We start from the raw sequence: 21,674 nt of genomic DNA on the forward strand, positions 1-21,674 counted from the left end.
ATATATTTAATACAGGGTCTCACTATGTACATTGGACTTGTAGTGATCCTCCTATTTTCAGCCTCCCAAGTGCTGGGATTACAGGCACGCGCACCACCACTCCCAGTCTCAATCAACATCTCAGTGCATCCTGGGGGCAGGATTGAACCCCAGTCCCTGCTTCTGCCTAAGCAGGCACTTTAGTCCACTGAGCAATCTGGCCAGCCTGTAGTGATGTTTTTATAATTCATGAAAATATTAAAACACCACTAAATTATAGTTTACATGGAATATTATTATGGTACCTCAACACTTTTTTTTTTTAAATAAAAAAGGCAAAAGAGTAGACAAGAGACAAGAACTGACATCAGCTAATCCTGTTCACATACCGAGTGCTCTATTTTCCTACTTTCTCCAATAGCAGATTCTATACGTGCTTCAAGTCTTTTCAAGTGACTCTTACGCAAAATCCAGGATGTGTAACAGTGAAGGAGAGCAGTGCTGCTTGCGGCAGGGTCAAGAGGCCCCATTTTCAGTTGTTTGACTTCTCTGACATCCAAATTGGAAGACCTGAAAGTGCCCTCAGGCCTGCGGAGTGCAATCTGAAACCATTCTAAAGATCCAGAAAACTGAGAGATGTGGGACTTCTAAGCATAGTTATAGGATCAGTGAAAGAGAAGCTAGCCAAAATGCCCTATTTAGAGACACGGTGTGCTCACCTCTGCCAGCCTTGCTTCAGTGAACACATCCATACCTGAGTCACAACTGCTGCCGCACTGCTGAACTACAGCATCCCTAGGAAGAGAGTATAATGCTTTCATTCACAGAAAGCTCAGGAAGGTTTAATTTTTCTCTCCAAGGCTGAGAGGTCCAATGGCTAGGAATTTAGTCCAAAAGGATGCAAATGTTCGGAAATCTTTCTCATACCCCAAATCTTATCTAGCATTTGAGCATAACCAAACCCCTGGCTACCTTTAACTTTCTTTGGTAATGGTGAATTTAGAGTTACAAAATATGCTATTACTTCCAAGAAATTTTATAGTATGTATATTCTTAAATCTGTATTGCCTCTTACTAGTTAGTAATTTATAAATCATAAATGGTCACATTTCACCAATGTTTATATTTTGTTTTATATATGCACTCTTTGCTTCTCTTATTTCTCTGTTAAAATCCTGTCCCAAAGCACACAGCTTCTAGTGTTTCTTTATGGCACACCCGCATATTTCTTTCCTACTTCACTGCACTTTTAAGAACTAACTCTCTCTGAAGCCATCACCTTCTCGTTCTGAAATACCAAGAAGACCCAGTTTTGGAAACCAAATTGCTAACTTTTGGCTTCTAATGGTGCATCTTCTAAGTGAAGCACATCAATGCACACTTCACCTTGCCTCCTTGCCACCCAGCCCTCTCAGCAAATTAAAACAGCCAATCTAAACTTGTGACACTATCTATGCAATGCAATGCAATGTCATTGTAAACACTCCTTTTATTACATGGAAAGGATGTCAACACTAGCTGTCCATGACTGTGTCATTTGCCAAAACACTTAGTGCCTGGTTTCTACCAAGGTGATCATAGCTTTCCTTACTTAATACTATAAATGCAGTGGGAACCACCAGATAAACCTAATGGGCATTCACCAGTACACACACTTGCATTTGGTCATCTCATCAAAGAGTATCTCCCAACTGTGCTCTTCATCTTCACTGTTGGCCACACAGCAGAACTGGCAGCCACCTAGTTCGAGAAAATGCAGAAGGATGAAAGACACCAGCTACTAGTCTTTTCCTCAGGAGAGAATGGCACAGTGGCTCCTCCAGGAGAGATGGTCTTCAGTTTCATGAGGAAGGAAAGAAGGTACACTCGTGGTGAGAAGCGAGCAATACAGGACAGCTACACTGTGGGACCCAGGCCCGCTAGGGCCCAGGACAGCTCGCCCAGTGGGCAGATGCTCTCCCTTCTCTCAAATAGGAAATTATGAAAATGTCTGGGCACCTGTCCTTACAAAGCCAGCACAAACTTCAGCTACAGAGTGATTACCTGACAATTTAATTATAATGCAGGTACTTTAAAGTTTCCAGTGGCTTTATGTATCTTTCCATTAAACACTAGAACCATTTTCCAGGGTTTTCCTTAGCACTCATGATAGCTATGAGAACTGAATACCCACTAGTTTTTGCCTAAAACAAAACATAACATAAACATCTTCCTTTGGTAGAGTTCTAGGATAAAGGAATAAAAATCCTAATTCAGTTATGGACAACTGAACAGAGAAGTAGTATTTAAAGTAAAATCATTTGTAAGTCACGCATGGTGGCACATGACTATAATCTCAGTACTTTGGGACACTGAGGCAGGAAAAATGTCAAGTTTGAGCCCAACTAAGTCAACTTAACAAGACCTTGTCTCAAATTAAAAAAATTATGAGGCAAGCTCAAAAAAACATGATATGTCCTTATTCATCGGATCTGGCACTGAGTGACTTCTGGCTCCTTCCCAAAGTCAAAATGATCCGGAAAGGTATATTAATTTGAATTTATTCAGGACATGGAGGCAGCCACAACAGTACAGCTAAAGGCATTCATGAAAGTACTTACTCCCAGATTTGCTTCAAAAATGGCAAGAACAATGAGGTAAATGTGCTTCAAGTAACAGGAAATAATTTTTTTATTACATGTTGTAGTATATGCTGTTCACAATCATTTTGAGGACAATATACATGTATGTGATGCAACTTGGTTCTTTTCCTTTTAACCCCCTCCCTTCCTTCCCACCTTCTGCAGATCTCTTTTCATTCTTGTAGATATTACTGATCAGGCTCATGTCTCTGATATTTAATGTCTGCATTCATTGAATTTATCAGGTTCCTGAACATGGCCTAACTTTATTCTGCTTATTTCCCCCTTCCTCTCTGAGAGGAGAGTGTTTTGAGGGGGTGCTAATGACAATGTAGTTCAAATTTTTAAAAAATGAAACATCACTCTTTTCAATCACACCACTTATTTCATCTCCTTGGGAAGTCCTTGGCATATGAAGTTCTACATAAAAAGAGGTAGCACTATGCCTGCCTCCCTCTGCAACCAAAACATTAATACAGCTACATATGCACGGTGGCTCATTCTCTAACATGCTGATTTAAGGTGTAGGGACAGAGGTCAACAATCTAACTAGAAATCTTCAAAGAAGGATGGTCTACAGAAACTTTTAGAGCAAGATGAAAGGAATGCAATCACTTCTCTTAGACTTGCAAAACCTGAGCTTTATCAGCTACTCTTTGACATAGAGTGGTGCATTCAACTTTTTAAAATGGTAGGTACTTGGACCATTATACACCGACACTCTTCATGGTTAACTGCAGCTCCGGCCAAGGCCACTTTCCCTGTACTTAGGACCTCCAGAGACTCATTGCCAAAGCAGCCTTCCTACCATCTTTCTTCTCAGTTCTTACACAGCTGTCCCTCTCTTTTCAATTTTAAGCATTTCTTAGCTTTTCGTAGTTGCTGTACATTCTTGCTAGGCCAACTCAAGTTTTCTTTTTTCTTTTGCAGAACTGGGGATTGAACTCAGGGCCTTGAGCTTATCAGGGAAGCACTTATTCCACTGAGCCATCTCCCTGGCCCCAACTCAAGTTTTCTTAATTAACTTTTTTTAACCAGAAAAAGAAAATGACTGACTGATGTATGTGTGTGTGTGCGCCCACGTATGTGTGTGCATGCACGTACCATAGATATAAATATGCTCTAATATAAAAAATCTAAACTATTTATCTTACTGTCCATCTGATTTAAATAGATACAGGGGGATGAAGGATAAGCATTCATTATCACTGCAAGTTATACAACCTTCATTTGGTAATGCCTAAAATTATACTATACTGCAGGCAATTGTATTTGAAAGTGTTTATGCTTAATTTCCCTAAATTCTGCTATCAGCCTTCACTCTAAAACATTAAGACATATTTTTCTTTCTTCCTTCTAACCCTGTCTAAATTTGGGGTAAGGGTGGCTGAAGGATTGAAATTATATGTTAACATGAATTAAATAAATGTGTATTGGGCTGGGGAAATAGCTTAGTGGTGTAAACGCCTGCCTGGAAAGCACAAGAACCTGGGTTTGATCTCAGGTACCACATGCTATCACTGTGCTGGCCACCGAAATCAGGTATGGTGGCACACGCCTATAATCCCAGCACTGGGGAGGCTGAAACAGGAGGATCACTACAAGTCCGAGGTTCATAGAAAGACCTTGTACCAAATAAATAAATAAATTCCACGTATTTACAAAATCAACACTTTTAAAAGAAAGTCCACCCACACATCTAGATTCTCCACTTTTCCTGAAATGTAAAATCTAGCAACACTGAACTTCACACTTATTTCACTATGGCCAGAGTGTCTGAGACTGCATTCACACCCCATGTTCTGGTGACTTCTGCCACTGAGAACCATTCCACACCCACCCTACCTGACTCAGTCATGTGACCTGGCTGGATGCAGTGAGGGTCCTAGAGTCAGGTCTGGGTCTGAATCTTGGCTTATTCCTTAAGACCTTGTCACTTGGGAGTGTACTTAACACACTTTCTTAATACCTGCTTTTCAACAAGGGAACTATCTCTTGCATATGATTATACAAAATAAAATATTAAAAAACTGGGTGAAGAGTGGTTAAATAATGGTAGTATATGTTATTATTTTCAAACAACAAGGCATGGAAGGGATATTTGAGAATTTCCACTGAAGCTAAAAAGGTACTGAAATCTATGTTAACTTCTAAATTTATTTAATTTATATTTTATTTAGAAGCACACTGAATTATTAAGGACTCACTAGGTTTTTGCTTCTATTTGTCACTTATTTCACTTACATGGGGAAAAAAAAACCCCAAAAAGAAATCTCTGGCTTTCATTCAGTTGCTTGGAAAAATATCACACTGTCCACTTGAAATCTTAATCTGTTCAACTCTGCTAAAAAGTTTCTCATATTAATATTAAGAGAGAAACAACAGCCCACAAGCTTTTATCAACTTGTAAAGTGTTATTTACACTGTGAGGAAGAATTAACTGCTGTAATTACCATCAAATGTTGACAAACGTATGGCTATTTTTGTCTTTCATTATAAATATGTTAGAGTTTGCAAATTGCAATAATTGATATCTCTGAAAGAACTGTCATTAATTGGGAATTTCATGGTTCAATTGCAGAGGAGCAGATGCAAGAAAAATTATACCCAGCCATTACTTTATGATCAGAATGTGGTCTTGGTGAACTGAAATCAGAAGGAAAATCTTATCTATTTACACTCATAATATGGGCCAGAATAAACTCTATCAAATGTTAAGTCCAATTATTTATAGCATATTGGCCAACATTCAGGACAATAAAATGAATTTTATGAGAAAGGGAGAGTGGAGAAGAGTCCATGGAAACTTCACAGAGAAATTCTCTTGCAATATGGAAAGGTATTAATGGTACCTGCCTGCACACACTCTAGAGCCTGAGGATAAGTAATTTGTGCTGCAAAGCCTTACCAGTGTTCCAAGTGTTAATTTAGCAAATATATACGTGCAAATTCGTGTAGACAAGGGGTCTGTCTAACTAGTTGAACTCCACATACTGAATAATTTAAGTTCCACAATAATCCAAAGAAATAAGCACTGCTTTCTTTTTACTTTCCAAGGTAGCTGGCCCAAGGCACACAGGACAAGGACTGATGGCACTCAGGCACCATGCGCTATTGTCAGCAGCACACCTCTTAGCAGCCTTAGAAAGGTCTCAATCCTTAAAATACTTATTTTATTTTATTTTATTTTCCTTAAAATGTTTAAAACAAGCAACTAAAACACAGATTTTTTTCAAGTCTTTGAGTTATTTCATTACGGGAATGTTATTTTTATTTACCTTACATTTAAACCAAATTGTTCCTGTTATACCTTAGAGTCTGATGAGAGAAATAAACCCAAGCAGAATTAGCGAATCCTGAACTGACCAGCTCCTAGTGGAAACACAGGTGAGGTTCCTAGAAGTCTCTAGTCACGAGACTGTCACCGACTGATCAGCATATCATCCTGTCTTATGTAGGTTTCTATTAACATACACATTTGTTCATGAACACGGGCCTCATGCCAACAGCAATATCGTAATAGTTACAATTAAATAACTATGCTGACTCTCTAGTGCTGGGCTCTTGCCCTCAGCCTCACAGCACAGAACTCGTAACAGCACTACTGACTCGTCTAACACAGGCATTTTCTCTGAAGGCATATCACAGGCTTCTTGCTGTGCAATACTAGATGCTACAGCACTTCAGCATAGTTCTTGGGGGCCAGCAAAATCACCACCGAAACACAAAAACAGAAAAATGAGGGCTTTAAATCACTACGAGGACACTTGTTTATAGTATAAAAGCAGAAACAAAAAGCAGGGTGTTGCTGCATTCAGTTTCAAAAAACTGAGAACATGTACTTGGAAACAATCACAAAACAAAATGAAAAAGTGAAATGAGATTGGGTATGTACAGTAGGAAACTGATAGGAGGTGAGCACTATCTTAGTCAAGCTAATGATCATGTGGTTGATAAGTTTTATAATTTATATTTTCTATTTCAAACAAATTACCGGATTTAAAAGAAAATAAAGCTGTAATCTTTTTTTTTTTTTTTTTAGTGAGGGTCTACAGGGTCTACCTGGTCTCAGGATCTCACTACGTAGATCGGACTCATAGTGAGCCACCTGTGTTCATTCTCCCAAAGACCTGGGATTACAGGCGTGTGCCACCATGCCCAATCTTAATTGCTGTCTCAGTGCACCCCAGGGCAGCAAGGCCAGCACTGCACAGTAGGGATCGAACCCTGGCTGCTGTCTCTGCCTAAGCAGGCGTAAAGCTATAATTTTGAGTTTCAAAAAAAATCCAACAATTCTAATCATTACCTAAGGAAATGATGTAAAAGGAGTTACTAGTATTTAAACTATGAGGAAGAATTAAGCATAAACCACATAAATTTTCCTTAAGCTAGTATCCACAGTATCCAAATCCTCCAGACTCATAAGTCTTTCAGGAACAAGGAAATCAAAAAATTATACATTCGAATTAGAAGTATGGTTAGAGTTTGGAACTGACAAGTCCAAGTTCTCCTCTTTAAATAAAGATCTTTATATTGGCCCTAAGTGATCAGTTTAATTACATTGTAGAAATATTTATCTACTAAGCTCTTTTCCATACTGCCAGTTGTCCATTTAATGAAGTTAGTTGCAAATACAAAATAATTAACATGTGGCTAATATAGTATTTTTTCTTATGGTCAAATACCATTAATCTTATGAGATTAATCTGATGGAGGAAGAAACTAGAGTAATTAAGGGAAAGGTCACTTTCCAGTCTTCTGGTTGTTCAAGCACCTGTTCTAATATGTGTTTATCTCCTCAAATCACAAGAATAGGGACTTTGCCTGTTTACTGTTACATCTGCTGTTCCTGGTACATAGTAAGTAGGTGTTCATTAAACTGCTCTTTTAAAAAACTCAACTTAGCAGTCATGGCAGTACATGCCTGTAATCCTAGAAGAGAGGCTGAAGCAGAAGGATCCCTAGAAGTTCAAGGCCAGGCTAAGTTACATGGTGAAGTTCAAGGCCAACCTAGATTACATAGGGAGTCCCTTATCTCAGAAAAAAAGCAAAAGAAAAATGAAACAAAAAGCCTCAATCTAAAATATTTTTATCAGAGCCAGGAAGATAGCTCAGTAGAACAAGTGCTTCCCTGGCAAGCCCAAGGGTCTATGTTCAATCCCCAGTTTCGGGAGACTGGGGCGAAGGCGACGCCGATTCATTCCTTTAAAATATTTTTATCAAAGAATAAGATGTAATATGTAAGAAAAATCCCATAGGGTCAGATTATTATCATCAATGCGGCTCTATTCATTATTATAAGTTCCCAAAGAGAAGACATTACACAGAGGAAACATGCATATTTCAGAGGAGAAACTGGGGAAAAGGACGCGTACTGTCACTGCGTTCTTCGTTTAAAACTCTGGCTATCTGTTGGACTAAAAGAAAAATAAAGAGGAATTGGTACATAGAAGGTATTGTGGAGAATGTCCTCATAGCACTACAAAACTGCCCACATATATAGAGAGAGTATCTCTAGACCCTGCACCCTAATCAAACTTACTGGAGGATTTTCTTTTTTCACGGAATTTCCTTTCACAAAATTTGAATTTTTCACCATGTACCTTTATTACCTTGCATGACAGAGGGTAAAACCTTTTCACCAGTTGCTTCTTGGATTTTAAAACAGAATACTCTCCTCCAAATGGAAAAATATTGAAGCAGCCCCTGGCAAAATGCTTACAGTTTCCAAGGGAGAAAAGTGGGTATTGGGAATGGGTCAAAAGTCTGGACTATTCAGACTTTTACCAAATGCCTACAATTCAATGCAGGCTTTTTCAAAGAAATATATCCACTAAAATTATACCATATTTTCCTTAAGGAGAAGACAGCTCTGCTTTTAAAGCCCTCTTCTCTGTTTTTTAGAGCTTGGATATTCCCTTTCAAAAAGTCATTTTCCTACATTATCCTATTAGGAAATTCTTCACATCTTAACTTCCTCCAGCCAGTCTTTCCTTCATTAAAAAAACACTGTGGCAACATATATACCTATATTTTTTTCATATCATCCCCCAAAGGTCTTTTTTTTTTTTTTTTTCCCACAACCAGACCCTAACAGAAGTCAGCTTCAGAGCCTTAGGTAAAGTCTGCAGAGCTCGCCCTCAGCAAGGCTCACTTTTCTAAACCTCATGCCACAGAGAGTTTACTGCCTGGAAAAAGCCACGGTAGGAGTAAGTGACCCTGCAGAGGAAGCTGGTGCTAACACACTCTCAGCAAGCAAGGACTCTAGAGCCCTCGCTTCAAATTCCTTGATTAATCAGATAAATGCTGATGATTAACTCAGCAGCTGACATGCAGAGGAAGCAAGTGACGACAGAAGGATGAGACAGGGACCTCGCTGCATCCTCAGGAAAGAAAAATATTATCAATAAAAACTAGACTTGAAAGCAGGGAAATAGTCGAGGCTGAGAAAATCTGAAATAAAACAAAGGCAAAAATAAAGTTTCTCCAGCTTGAACATCTGAGTTTCCAAATGCAAGTCTTCAAAGGATCCAGAACAATATTTTTCTCAAAAGCATGCAAGCAAAAGAGTATTTTGACACTAAATAACCACGGTTTTCCCTCCTAAGTTGAAAAGGATATTTCATGAATAATAGAAACAATTACCTGGTATGTATCTCTCACAATACTGATAAAATGGTATATTGATCTCTAAATTTAAGTGGTAAAATGACCTCAATATTTTTAATTTTCAAAATCATACTTTGATCACAAAAGTAATTTTGTGGTAGTGAACCAGGTATCAGTAAGGAAGACCAAAAAAGAAAAAAAGGGCAGGAGGCATTTAAATATAGTGATCCCCAGAACTGGCCAAAGCACAAGGGAGGTGATCCACGCTCTTCTCTCATATTGACCATCTTTTTTTTTTTTTAACTTGCAAAACACAGATTGTTAAATGACTATATTGGCTGTTCCAAAAATTAAAGATAAAGTAGCTGACTCTATGATAATTTTTTTAAAAAAGTCTTCATGAAGGTCTCTTGTTTAATGCTATTTAATACAATCAGTGAGAAAATCAAACGGTTTCATGTCTTAGCAAATCTGCTCATTCAACAGAAGAGACTCAAGTATAGCTCCACCTTGTTGGAATTAGTTATACCCTATAAACATCTTCACAACATGCTTTTCAAAGATATTTAAATTCATATACAAATCCACACTTGTGTGTGCATATCTAAGTCCAGTGCATTAGATACTGCACATACAGGATGCAAAAGAAGCAGGACAACTCCAGCAGATAAGCACAAATACTCTCATTGTACCCTGCTCTGGTGGTTCATGTCACTCTTCTGTGCTAGGAAAGAAATTCCAATGAACTCCCGATACAGAGACAGTTTTTCTTGTTACAAAGGGACCTTTGTTTGAATCCCCCACAAGTGACAAGGTCAATCTTAGCCAATCTTGACGTTTCTATGGAACTTTTCCACTAAATTTTTTTCCAAGTACAAATCGTTTCCCGAAACCTTTTTTAAAATCCAAAGAAAACACTGTACAGACAAAATATCTGTAAAGTTCTTTAACAAATACCATTCACCATATATATGTGTTCCTCAGAATAGGCTTCTATAAAAATACTTTTAAATTCTAAAAACTTAACACCATATGATTTAATCTACATCCTTTAAAATTATAGAAATTGGTAACACTATACAGAATTAATACTTAAAAACATATTCACCTTTCTTTCTTAAATGTTAAAAGTGATATCAGGACTTTTTAAGAAAATCACATTTTCACCTATTGTTGACATTCTAAAACATTATAATAAAATTCAACATGTGAAATTTTCAATCAGAATTTATTTGGGAAATACTGTATTTTTCAAACTAAGAACCAAACAATTAACTCAGCACTTCACGAACATTTTCTTTTCTCCCTCAACTTACTACAGAAATAATTTTAGGAATTTATTTGGATTGTTTTTTAATCTGATGAGGTATGGACCATAGATAATTTTATAATCAATTAGCTCATTCCTAGAGCACATATAATACTGCAACCGTAGGGACATATTCACAAACTGCTTATTACAATAAAGACACTGGGCAACTGCTCATGAGGAAACGAGGTGATAAAGTCTATGATCTGCCATAAACAAGATGCGTTTGGTTTTTAACTTCTTCATATTCTAAGAGGTCAAGACATTTAAAAATGATGTGAGTCTAATCACTCTCTCTGCCTTGCTCCATGAGTGATACCTATTGGTGGGCAAATCCTGAAAAATGTCCAGATATGTGATCCCTAGCAGAAGTTTGCATTGAAGTTTAGTCCTTCAGACCAAACTCTTATTAACATCATATAAAATGCTGTGCATGTGTATTTTTGAACAAACGGTTTTGGAGAATGCATTCCAAAGACTTCAAAAACTTACAGGTCATTTCCCATTTAAGCAAATGACTTTAAGCAAATTCACATAATTACTCTGGGCCTCAATGTTCTGACCAGCAAAAGAGAAATGATGGTGCTCCAAGCACCCTATAAAGGACTAACTCAGATAAAATAAAACTATGGAAAAAAATAAAATTGATGCCCATATGCTAATAATTATTGTGTAGCAATTAGAGACAACACACCACAACAAACTAATGATCAGAAAGCTCAAAAGCCTGCTTTTGAAGCTTAATTCATCAACCATCCTCCTTGGGCTTAAGTCAAGTGTTAGATTTAAGTTGGCCAGATCTCAAAGTTTACATTAAGATCTTTTCTACCAGCCAGAAAAACTGTGTGGTCCTGCTTGTGGTCTCACTCATAGCTGGCAGAATCAAAAATCCATGTAATGGTTCAAAACCCACAGCAGCAAATGCAATGCAGATGAAATACAGCAACTAAAACCTCAGCCTTTGTTTTTTTTTGTTTTGTTTTGTCTCCCCCCCCCCCACGATTTCTACTCTAGTTTAAAACTGATAACAGCTAGTGACTAAACCTGGTAACAATTCAGGCTGCCCCAACCAGGATCATTATCTAGGCTTAAATCTCCAAGTGACAAACCAAAATTCCCAGGCTCATGGAGCCTGCAAAGCCAATGCAAGCAGGCAAAAAAAAAAAGCAAGTAGCATATTGGTCCAAATGTCTGCAAAAAATAACCAGGAGACCAGGCTAATTGGCAGCTGGAGCATGCCAAGGCCTGCTCCGAAACACTGATTCAAGGAATTTACCACTCACGAGGAAAACATAAGGCTGGCAAAGAAGCAAAAACCTTGAGTTTTCAGTTTTCCCCTAAATCCAAATGAATATATGTTGCATTATGAACGACTCCATGCAGTGTCAAAGGTGGTTGCTAAACTATTGTAATAGTGTGCTATAACATTTCAAAAAACAAGTTCATGTAGCCCATTGTGCTAGAATCTATATCAAATAAGAATTATTCTTTAACCTAGCTCTAGACCAAAGTTGGCATAGGAAAATACATGGGCTATACACATGAAAGACAATGAATACAAATACCGAAGACACATCAGAATATCAGATATAAATGATCAAAATGACCGTAATAACAGTAAAATAAATGTTCTTTGAGAGCTATAACATTGTGAAGCACTTTACATCTAGTATCTTATTTAATTTTCAAAACAAGCCTATAAGGTTGAATGAACTATCATTCATATTACAGGAAAAAATTAAGAGAAGGATTTATTTACTTATTTATTTATTATTTATTTATTTATCTATTTATTGGATAGCTCATGCTGCCTTAAGGGCAGGTCTTGTGCAACTTGTGGAGCTGGGGATTTAACTATGGTCCCTTACACCTGACTGAGTATGCCAAAGCAGGCACTTTAAACAACTGAGCTAACCAGCAAGCCCCCATAGAGGAAAAAATTAAGAATTAGAGTCATTAAATACTTGCCCAACATGTTCTTAACACAGATATATTTTTAAAGTTTGAGAATCTGTATGTGGTGCTATAACATTCAACTGGCTGCTTCCTGCAAAATTTAAAGTGGATAATAGTACAAATGTAACCGCATAGGGCTGGCGAGATAGCTCAGCAAATTAAGTGCCTGCTTACACAAGGACAGGGACCAGGTTTCGATCTGGCACCACATGCCATGCTGGCCCCACCCCCAGGCATGCTGAGCTGGCCACCAACTTCCAGTGTGGTGGGGCATGCTTGTAATCCCAGTACTGGGGATGCTAAAAGCAAGAGGATCATTACACCTCTGAGCTGCATAGTGAAACCCTGTACCAAATACGTTAAATAAATAAAGTAACAGCATAATATAATAACAATGTATTTAAATATAAATACCACTGACACAAATGACAAAATCTATTTAAGCTGTGGTGTGCTATTATGACTCAGCCAAAAAGGCAAGGAGCAATCATGCACCAGGCTGGCGCTGTCCAGAATGACAGTGGGAGGACAGTGTCCCTTGTTCCTTACATGCATTTGGGTGCTGTAGTCCACTGTCCACCTAGTTTGCCCCGCTGCTGGGCTACAGGGCAGCACTTTCAAGTCTGGTAGGGCTGCATAAGGGACTGGGGCCTGTGTTCTCACAGTACTGTCTTTAGTCACACCTTCGCTCCAGCTTCATCAAGTCTTGCACCTTTTAGAGTCTCTGTGGCTCCCAACTGGCTGGCTCTTGGCTTTCTTCAGTCAGATTTAACTTTCATAGATTCCACAAAATACTTATTGAGCACCCAGCTCAGGTTTTTCAGGTTCCAAAATACTGTCACTGCTTTCTGCTTGCTTGTATCCCTCTTAGGAGCTTGTGCACTGACCTCTCATAATTTTCATGGGGTTTCAGAGGAGGAAGAGAGCACGTGCCTCCAGTCGGCCTCGTTTAACTGGCAGTGTCTCCTGTTCAGATTTACAAGGCTTTAGACTGACCACCTCTTTTCTGCGGACCTAGTTTAAAGGAACGCATCTACAATAAAGACTTCTGTAGTCTTTACTGTACTGAAATGAAAATAACTACTTAATTAATCCCTTTACTGTCTTTCCAAACCTGAATATTGATCAGGGCCAAACTGGGGACTGGAATATCCCTGTTACTGCAGACGAGTACTGGTGATCACTGACAGCAATATTCTCATATGACCTCTGCTGATCATTTCAGGACAGAGAAAAAGTCGAAGACTGTCATAAAAATGGCTCCTGGGTGTCACTGTCTTTCAAATGCTGGCTGAAAAAATTGGCTTTTATTAAGAATCAAGCTTATGTGTCAAATTAAGGAAAACAGAATAATGGTTTATTTACCAAAGATTCGCTGGTAAATTATACTATATATCGAGGGAGGAGCAAACATCTGCTAACAAGAAAGATTAGCAATGACCATTACTTCAGGGTAAAACTTAAGCAGGTTCTACAACTTAAAGGGTTCCATATTCTCCAGCCTAGTTAAGTTTAATATGCTTTCTTTTAAATTTTAGCTTTATGAATTAGAAAAAATGAAATGCTAGCATTACTAATATTAAACACTTTTCAAGGTTTGCTGGTACTTCATTAGAAACTAAAGTTTAGAATTTTAATAAGCTAATGGAAAACACACTCCACAGTGCAGATATGGTGGGCCAACATTTGAACAACATGTCATCTTTGGGGCAAAATCAAGTCATTTCATAAAATATGTGCACTTAAAATTATACTTAATATCCCATGATATTTCAATTTTAATATAATCTGATTAAAATTAGGGAAAAAACCTTTTGGAGAAGCAAGTGCTGGGAAAGCACTGCCTCGTATGTTTACTATTATTGTAATGTACTCTGCTACACAAAGCAAGAGCTGGAGCATTTGGCATGAGCCGCTCATTACATGCAAGGAACAAATTCAGTTCCTCAGGACACAAAAGCACATTGATGGATATTTGATTTTACTCTGCAGAAACTGAAAACAAGTAGAGTTTTAGCTTCATGAGCTTTCCAAAGACAGTTAACATTTTGATTTTTAAAGGGAAAAGAGAAACAAGTACCTTGGAAAGTTCCTCAGCACCCTATTTTACAGAGTACAAATAACAACACAAAAGATTGTTAGCATAAGCTAGATATTGAGATACTCTAGATATTGAAAACTTAGAACTGGAGTTAAAATTTCTTTCTTTCTTTTTTCTTTTTTTTTTTTTTTTTGTGGAACTGGGGATTGAACTCAGGCCTTTGCGCTTGCCAGGGAAACGCTTATTCTGCTGAGCCATCTCCCCGGCCCCTAAAATTTTTTCTAATGTAAAAGACGTTACTTATACCTTACAGCCATAAACAGAACAGGAAAGCTAATATTCAGTCTTATACAACAGACAATTTCTTTTCTAAATAGTATCTATCTTTTGCCAGGGAAATATTTCAGATTTAAACACAACTGGAATTAGATCACACTCTGTTGCAAAGTAATATAAAGAGACACATAGGATTTTTGCTAGTAATTATCTATAAATTATTCTAAGTAAACACAGATTTGGAAGGAAGAACCAAAAAGGAAAAAAAAGGGGTGTGGGGGGGCTGGAACTACGTAAACAAGTCTATTCATTTCTAAATGGAAGAAGATATCCAATACCCTGCTTCCATTTTCATGATTAGATGTTTTGTATACCACTCACTGGTCCTCAAAAGATGGGGAGATGATGAATCAGGTCAGGTTCATGAATTTGGGACAGTGCAGAAATTAGCACATTTAAAGTGGAAGAAAGTGGTCAGAGAGTTCCAGGTCAAAGGCTTTGTGTAGGTGTTGACCCAAAAGCATCATGGTCCAATCTACACTTGCAAGATTTAGGGCCGGGGAGATGGCTCAGTGGAATAAGCGCTTCACTGGCAAGCACAAAGGCCTGAGTTCAATCCCCGGTTCCGCAAAAAAAAAATAAAATAAACTAAATAAATAAACTTGCAAGATTTCACTCTAGGCATTTCTTGAAGAAAAGACCCTTCTTAGGCAGGACAAATGCAGGATCAGTAGCACTCCAGCTATTTCCTCACATACAGGGGAGGATTAGAAAGCAAACAGTTGTGAAGCCTACGGTACCCATAGAGAGAGAAATGTGGTGATGCCAACCACAGAGAGAATTCTTCACAGCCAAATGGCTTGAAGACCCAAGCTCACTGTGTAGTTCTTATTTATTTACTTAATTTGCCCCAAACTATAATTTCCTTCAATGTTTCTCTGCCAAAATTGTGACATCAGTCTTCTTTTACTCCACCTATGCACTTCAAGAAAGGCCTCACTGGTACGTGCGGGGCACACTTCCTGTTCATCTACGACTGCTACCAATTTCAGCGGGTATGATTCACCAGGCCTTATCACGCTAAAGCCAGCAGAGTTCCCAAGTCAAAAGGGCAACCAAAAGTGCAGTAGCTCAAGGGGGTAAATACTGCCCCTCTACTGCTTAGCTGCTACAAGATCTGATATCTCATTAAACATCTCTGTGGCTCAAATCTGTATCCCTTGGGGCCAGGGATATAATATAGCTCAGTGGCACAGCGCTTGCCTGGTAAGCATGAAGTCAGGAGTTTGAATCCCAGTACAAAAAAAAATCTGTACCACTGCTCAAGATATTTTCCTAATTAGTTTTTCTCCTTTCAACTGGACAGCTTCCCTTCATGTTCCACAGTCACTCAAACTTATCATGCCCCAAACAGAGTTCCTTACCTACAGTCAGCGGTGGAGGCAAACTAATCTCTTTCTTCTTTACAACAGTGCCCGTGACAGTCCATTCTAAGTATCTTTTGAGTCTTCCCACTTTAGGCCACCAACTAGGTTCCCACAAGCGCCAGTGTTGTTGCTTCAACTGCCTCAAATGTCTCTTCATTTTTACCTTCCCTCTCATGCAGACACGTACCATTCTTTCAAATTCCACCACATGGGGGGGCATGTAATTGTTAATATATTTTCACATTAGTAATAGTGAAATTCTCCAGGAAACAGCGAAAAATTCCTCAGCCCTGTAATGGCTTTTACCATTGTTCTCTTCCTCACCTTGGTAACCGAAGCGCTCTGTTGCAAGATGCCTCTGCACACACCCTGCCCCACCAGTCACCATCAGCCCCAGAGACCAATATCCATCCACAAGACAGAAATGCTCTGGAACTTAGAAGCCTTGCAGTATAGGAGGCTCCTTACACGTTGACTGAAATGAACAATTTCTTATACAGAAGACAAGAATTTGGTAGGACCAGCTGAGCATGGTAGTGCACACCTATAATTCCAGCACTGAGGATGATTGTTGTGAGCTTAATCAAGTCCAGCCTGGGCTACATAGTGAGTTCAAGGCCAGACTAAATTTCATAGTGAGACCATCTCCAAAAAAACCCAAGAATTTGGTAAGACCATACCATGCTGATAAAGACACACACACACACACACACACACACACACACACACACAGATGAGCATGACCTTTGGCTCTGTTGTCTGTTTTCAAATCTCTACTTGCATAAAAAGGACCTTGATGTGTTATTTATTCGTAAAGAGCAAAGAATCTGAGCCACTACAAAACCACACTACTCACCCAATGTCAGAAACATTCTGATTGCACCCTACACTAAATATACCAGCACTGACAGCTTCAACTTTTCCTCATGTACAAGAAAACAATGAAGATATCTCTTCTAATGATGCATTTAACAAGCTCTTCCTAATCAGTAATATGTAGTTAAATTCAGATACCGGGCAAGTGTTTTATTTAAGATTTTATTTACATTTTCTTGGGACTATAGTCTCATGTACAACATAAGAAACACTGATCACTTAAAGTCATTCTTTAAGTTCAACATATAGATATTACATGATGAAATACATTCTGCAGTTAGGAGTATTTTGAATTAAAAAAAACTATGCAATGCTGCATCAAATTATATAAAATAAAATTTTGTAGTTTAGGTTATTAAAGTACAAGATTATTAAAGCCAAACATGGTGTTACATGCCTGTAATCCCAACACCTAGGAGTCTGAGGCAGAAGGATCACTGTGAGTTCAAGGCCAATCAAGGCTATAAAGTGAGTCCAAGGACAACGTGAACTACATAGCAAGAACCTGTCTCAAAAAGACAAAAAAAAAAAAAAAAAAAAAAAAAGCCACCCAGATTATTAAGTAGAAGTTGAACTGTTTTAATTGAAATGTAAGACATCAAGTATTACATATGGTGGACATGGCATGAGAGTGCAAGCCTGTAATCCCAGCGTTGGGAGGCTGAGGCAGGAGAACACTGTCATTCAAGACTAGTCTGAACTACACAGTTGAGATAAGGAGTCCTTATCTCAAAAAATAGTATTACATAAGTAGCTATCAATGGCTATCCACAATACCTGACAAACATACAACACTGGCTTATGCATTTACTACATTATGCTTTTTATTATTTTTAAAGTGTATGTCTACTTATAAAAACATTTACCATAACATAGTATATATACTGTGTTATCCTGGCAGTCTCAATATCATGCTTACTATGTGTCTGCACAGCATTATTTTGGTCTACCCTTGCTTTAATTTCATGTGATCTTGTTCATCATGGCCTTAGAAGCAACAGGCTGCATCATTTCTATGTCTACTTTAGCCTAGGTGTACAGTAGGCTACATCATCTAGGTTTGTACAAGGATACTCACGTGTGCTCACCCTGCAGCCTCCAGCCTGCCTATCCTCTTTTTTTTAAAAAAACGTAATAACTTATATAATAAAAAATAAAGGAAGATTTTTGCTTATGCACACTAACCATTTTATATGTGGTCCAAGATAATTTCTCTTCCTTCAGTGTGGGCTGACAGGCCAAGAAGTTGGGCGTGCCTACAAGGTGTTCCCACAGCAATGAAATCTCCCCCACAATGACACATTTCTCTGAAATTATCCTTTTTCTTAAGTGATGCATGAGTATATATCTATGCCTTTGTTTTTTATCTTATAACTTCAAGACACTATGTTCACTGAGAATAGTGTACTTTGTAAGCTTAGCATAAATGTTAAGTATTCTGTACAAAATAACTAAAATAATGATTGAATAAATGAATAAGTGCTTCCTTTAAAGCTTAAGGGAGCACCTTGACTTCTAATATTCTGGAATGTAGTGATTTTAGTTATGTTCATCATGTCTACTTGCTTTACGATTTTGTCAACATTTTACTTAAAATATGTCTATCAGCTTCCATCTTTAAAAAAAAAATCTTTTATTTACCTGGTACAGGGTCTCGCTATGAAGTTTGGACTCATAGTGATTCCCCCATCTCAGCCTCCCTGGTGCTGGGGTCACAGGCGTGTACCACCATGGCTGCTTTCAGTGGCTGGTGTAGCGCACCCAGGGTTCTGAGGCCAGCTTGCCATGTGGTACTGGGAATCGAACTTAGGTCCTTGCACTTGCCAGACAGGCACTTAGACCACCAAGCTATGTCCCAACTCTCAGCTTCTATCTTTTTGGGCAGAAGAAACACTAACACTTTTCTCCACTTTTTGTTAAGTTACGTGATTGGCTAAGCTGAACTTTCACATCAGCACTGCTGATTTTATGAAAGCAAATGCTATCTTTGCAGCAAGTATAAGAAAAGGTCCTCTTTCCTTTATTTAACATTAACATTTATCTCAAATTTAATTCATTTCTACATCATAGGGAAGTAACAACATTAACATTTACTGACTATATGCAGCTATTATGCTCTACATGGTTCTTATTTACATGGAAAAGCACTTACTTTTTGCTTGCTTCACAGACATCTGTAATGTTGGAGAAAAGATGGTGTCTCTCAGTTTTAGTCATTGTATCACTCAGTTCTTTGGAATTTTTAAACATTCGAATCAAGATCTCTAAGCTCAGTAAGTATGAATGCTCAGATGAAATGACTTCAAAGATTGCCTGGTAAGAAGGAGAAACAAATAAATTGCTGATTATTTTCATTGAAGAATTATTAGCGCTCTCATTGTTCTGCTATAAGAATGACATATCTTGAGAAGTACAAAAACAGGTAAGAATTAAGAAACATGTATCATTAAAATACTGTTTTTATATAAGGCTCATATATCCAAATTTCAAAAAAGAGATTTGTTACTTTCTGTATATTGAAAAGGAAAGAATCTGGATGACGCTGCCTCCTAAGGTCATGCCTTTGCCACAGGGCAGAATCAATGGAGGGAAAGCTGGGCATGTCATAAAATCTCAGTGTGATGTTAATTAACCTTCAGGGTCATCTCCTCCAGCCCTGCATTCAAAGCCCGCTGCTTCCAGGGACAGTAAGAATTTATGGTTGTCACTTGGGATCCAGAGAAAATTTCCACAAATACCTTCCTTTGCTCTCCTTTTATATGTGTTCTTTTTCTCTCTTCATCTTTCAATCTGACTAATGCACAGTCAGTAATAAATATTCTGGCATGAATTCTACTTGCAAAAAGTTCTTATGAGTCACAGGAATTCTTTTATGTAAACTCATACAATTGGAAATAATTCTGGCCATTCAACAAGCCACCTCTCTACTCTTGCTAGTGTCTCAAGAAGGAGAAAAGGGCCCTCCACACAGACTCTTGGTGTCAGGCACACTGTGGTTTTCCTGGTAAGTGGGAAAGATGACAATGCCAATACACTGTGTAAAGATTCCATCCAGGTCTTTAGAAAATCAAATTCAGATCTAAAAGTGGTGATGTGGGGAGAATTCCTCCTCAGGGAGGGGTGGCAAACATCTATCCTGGTGAGCTCCTTCGTAGCCATACATTCATCACTCTGACTACAGGGTCATCTGCACTGAAAGTCTCTCCCCAAAAGCACAGAGGGGACCAGGATGCCTGGAATAGGACAGGCACAGGCAGGTGTAGGTCCAATTGCTAAGAAGTGGGTCATGTTTTGTCAATCAGGTTAGCATCAATAATCTGTGTTTCAGTTTAGCATCCGTAAGGTATTACAGACCTAGGTCTGTCTTAGAGGTGATGGTTTAGCTTCAGGTGTGCTCCAGGAAATTAAATTACATAACTTTCGGAAGAATACAGAGTAAGGTCATTAAGAGTCTCATTTAACGTGTACCTTGTATAAGTCTATTCATTCAACAGAATTATCTGCCCAAAATATAAGTCAGGTTAAGGAAAACCCTGGACCTTAGCCAAACATAATGGGTTTCACATCATTGATAGAAATATGGCCTTAGTATGACTTCAGATGTTTTCAACAGCAAAGAATATTTTAAATCAAATACAAAATACAAAGATTTAGGCAAAAAATAATAAACTATATAGAGTCAATCACACAAGATAAATAAGTGGTAATTTAAATTTAATGTAGCAATTGTTAAAGCATCTTGCAATACAATATCTAAAAAGCAAGTCAGATTGTCTTGATAAAAACAGCTATATAATAGAAACTATAAAGTTAAACTTGAGGTTGTCATTCACTTTAGCTTGCTATATACAAATCTGCATAAATACTATCAGAATATAAAAGAAATAGGCAAGGTTCTTCTTGTCATGACATACCAATTATTACCACACTGTTTTACAAGTAAAAGTTTTTGTTTTTTTTTAAATGGGTAATAAATGAAAAAAAGACAAAAGAAAAATAAAAAAAAAATGTCACGGGACTGTCCTGCTACAATGCTGTATATGGTTAGATTTCTAAACTTCTGTGTAAAAATATGTAATTGTTTATTCATATTCATCAAATATTTTCATTTTTTTTTAATTTTTATCTCCATGTTCTGTAGGGACTTAATGTTTAATACATGAATACTTGATGGAAAATATCTGTTCCAGGTTATGCCTAAGATGTTTGATATTCAGACAGATGGGAAGTTAAACCCAACTGCATAAGACGTAGGGTAATAATAAGCTTCTCTTCTGAGAGTTAACAACCTAAGTTTGCAGACCAAAAATTAGAGAAATATAAGGGCTGCAAGGACAGTCAACATTCTGACCACAGCCTTTCAAGATCAGTGAAGACTCAGGACAAAGGAGAACCTATACTGTAATATCATGTAACTCAGTTGTGCCCCAAATTTTCTGATCAAGGAGATTATGGGGCCACAGAGCAATGTGATCAGTGACATAGAGTGTGCCTAAGGAGAGTCGCATGGAGAGAAAACATTCTCTCAGGCTTTCACAGAGAGCAAATGGTCAAGCAATGGCTGTGACTCATCCACATGG

The 21,674-nt window shown here is 38.0% G+C and overlaps 1 protein-coding gene across 1 annotated transcript in view; it reads right to left on the minus strand.

Annotated features, from left to right (window-relative positions):
• Arhgef26 (Rho guanine nucleotide exchange factor 26) overlaps positions 1–21,674 on the minus strand; it is a 127,745-nt gene that overhangs the window by 67,964 nt on the left and 38,107 nt on the right. The window contains exon 5 of the mRNA XM_004648226.2: positions 19,247–19,407. Within this exon, the coding sequence (XP_004648283.1) occupies positions 19,247–19,407 (161 nt within the window). The remainder of the gene's footprint in view (positions 1–19,246; positions 19,408–21,674) is intronic.

Source organism: Octodon degus, unplaced genomic scaffold (genome assembly GCF_000260255.1).
Source record: "Octodon degus isolate 3935 unplaced genomic scaffold, OctDeg1.0 scaffold00368, whole genome shotgun sequence".
Classification (NCBI taxonomy): domain Eukaryota; kingdom Metazoa; phylum Chordata; class Mammalia; order Rodentia; family Octodontidae; genus Octodon; species Octodon degus.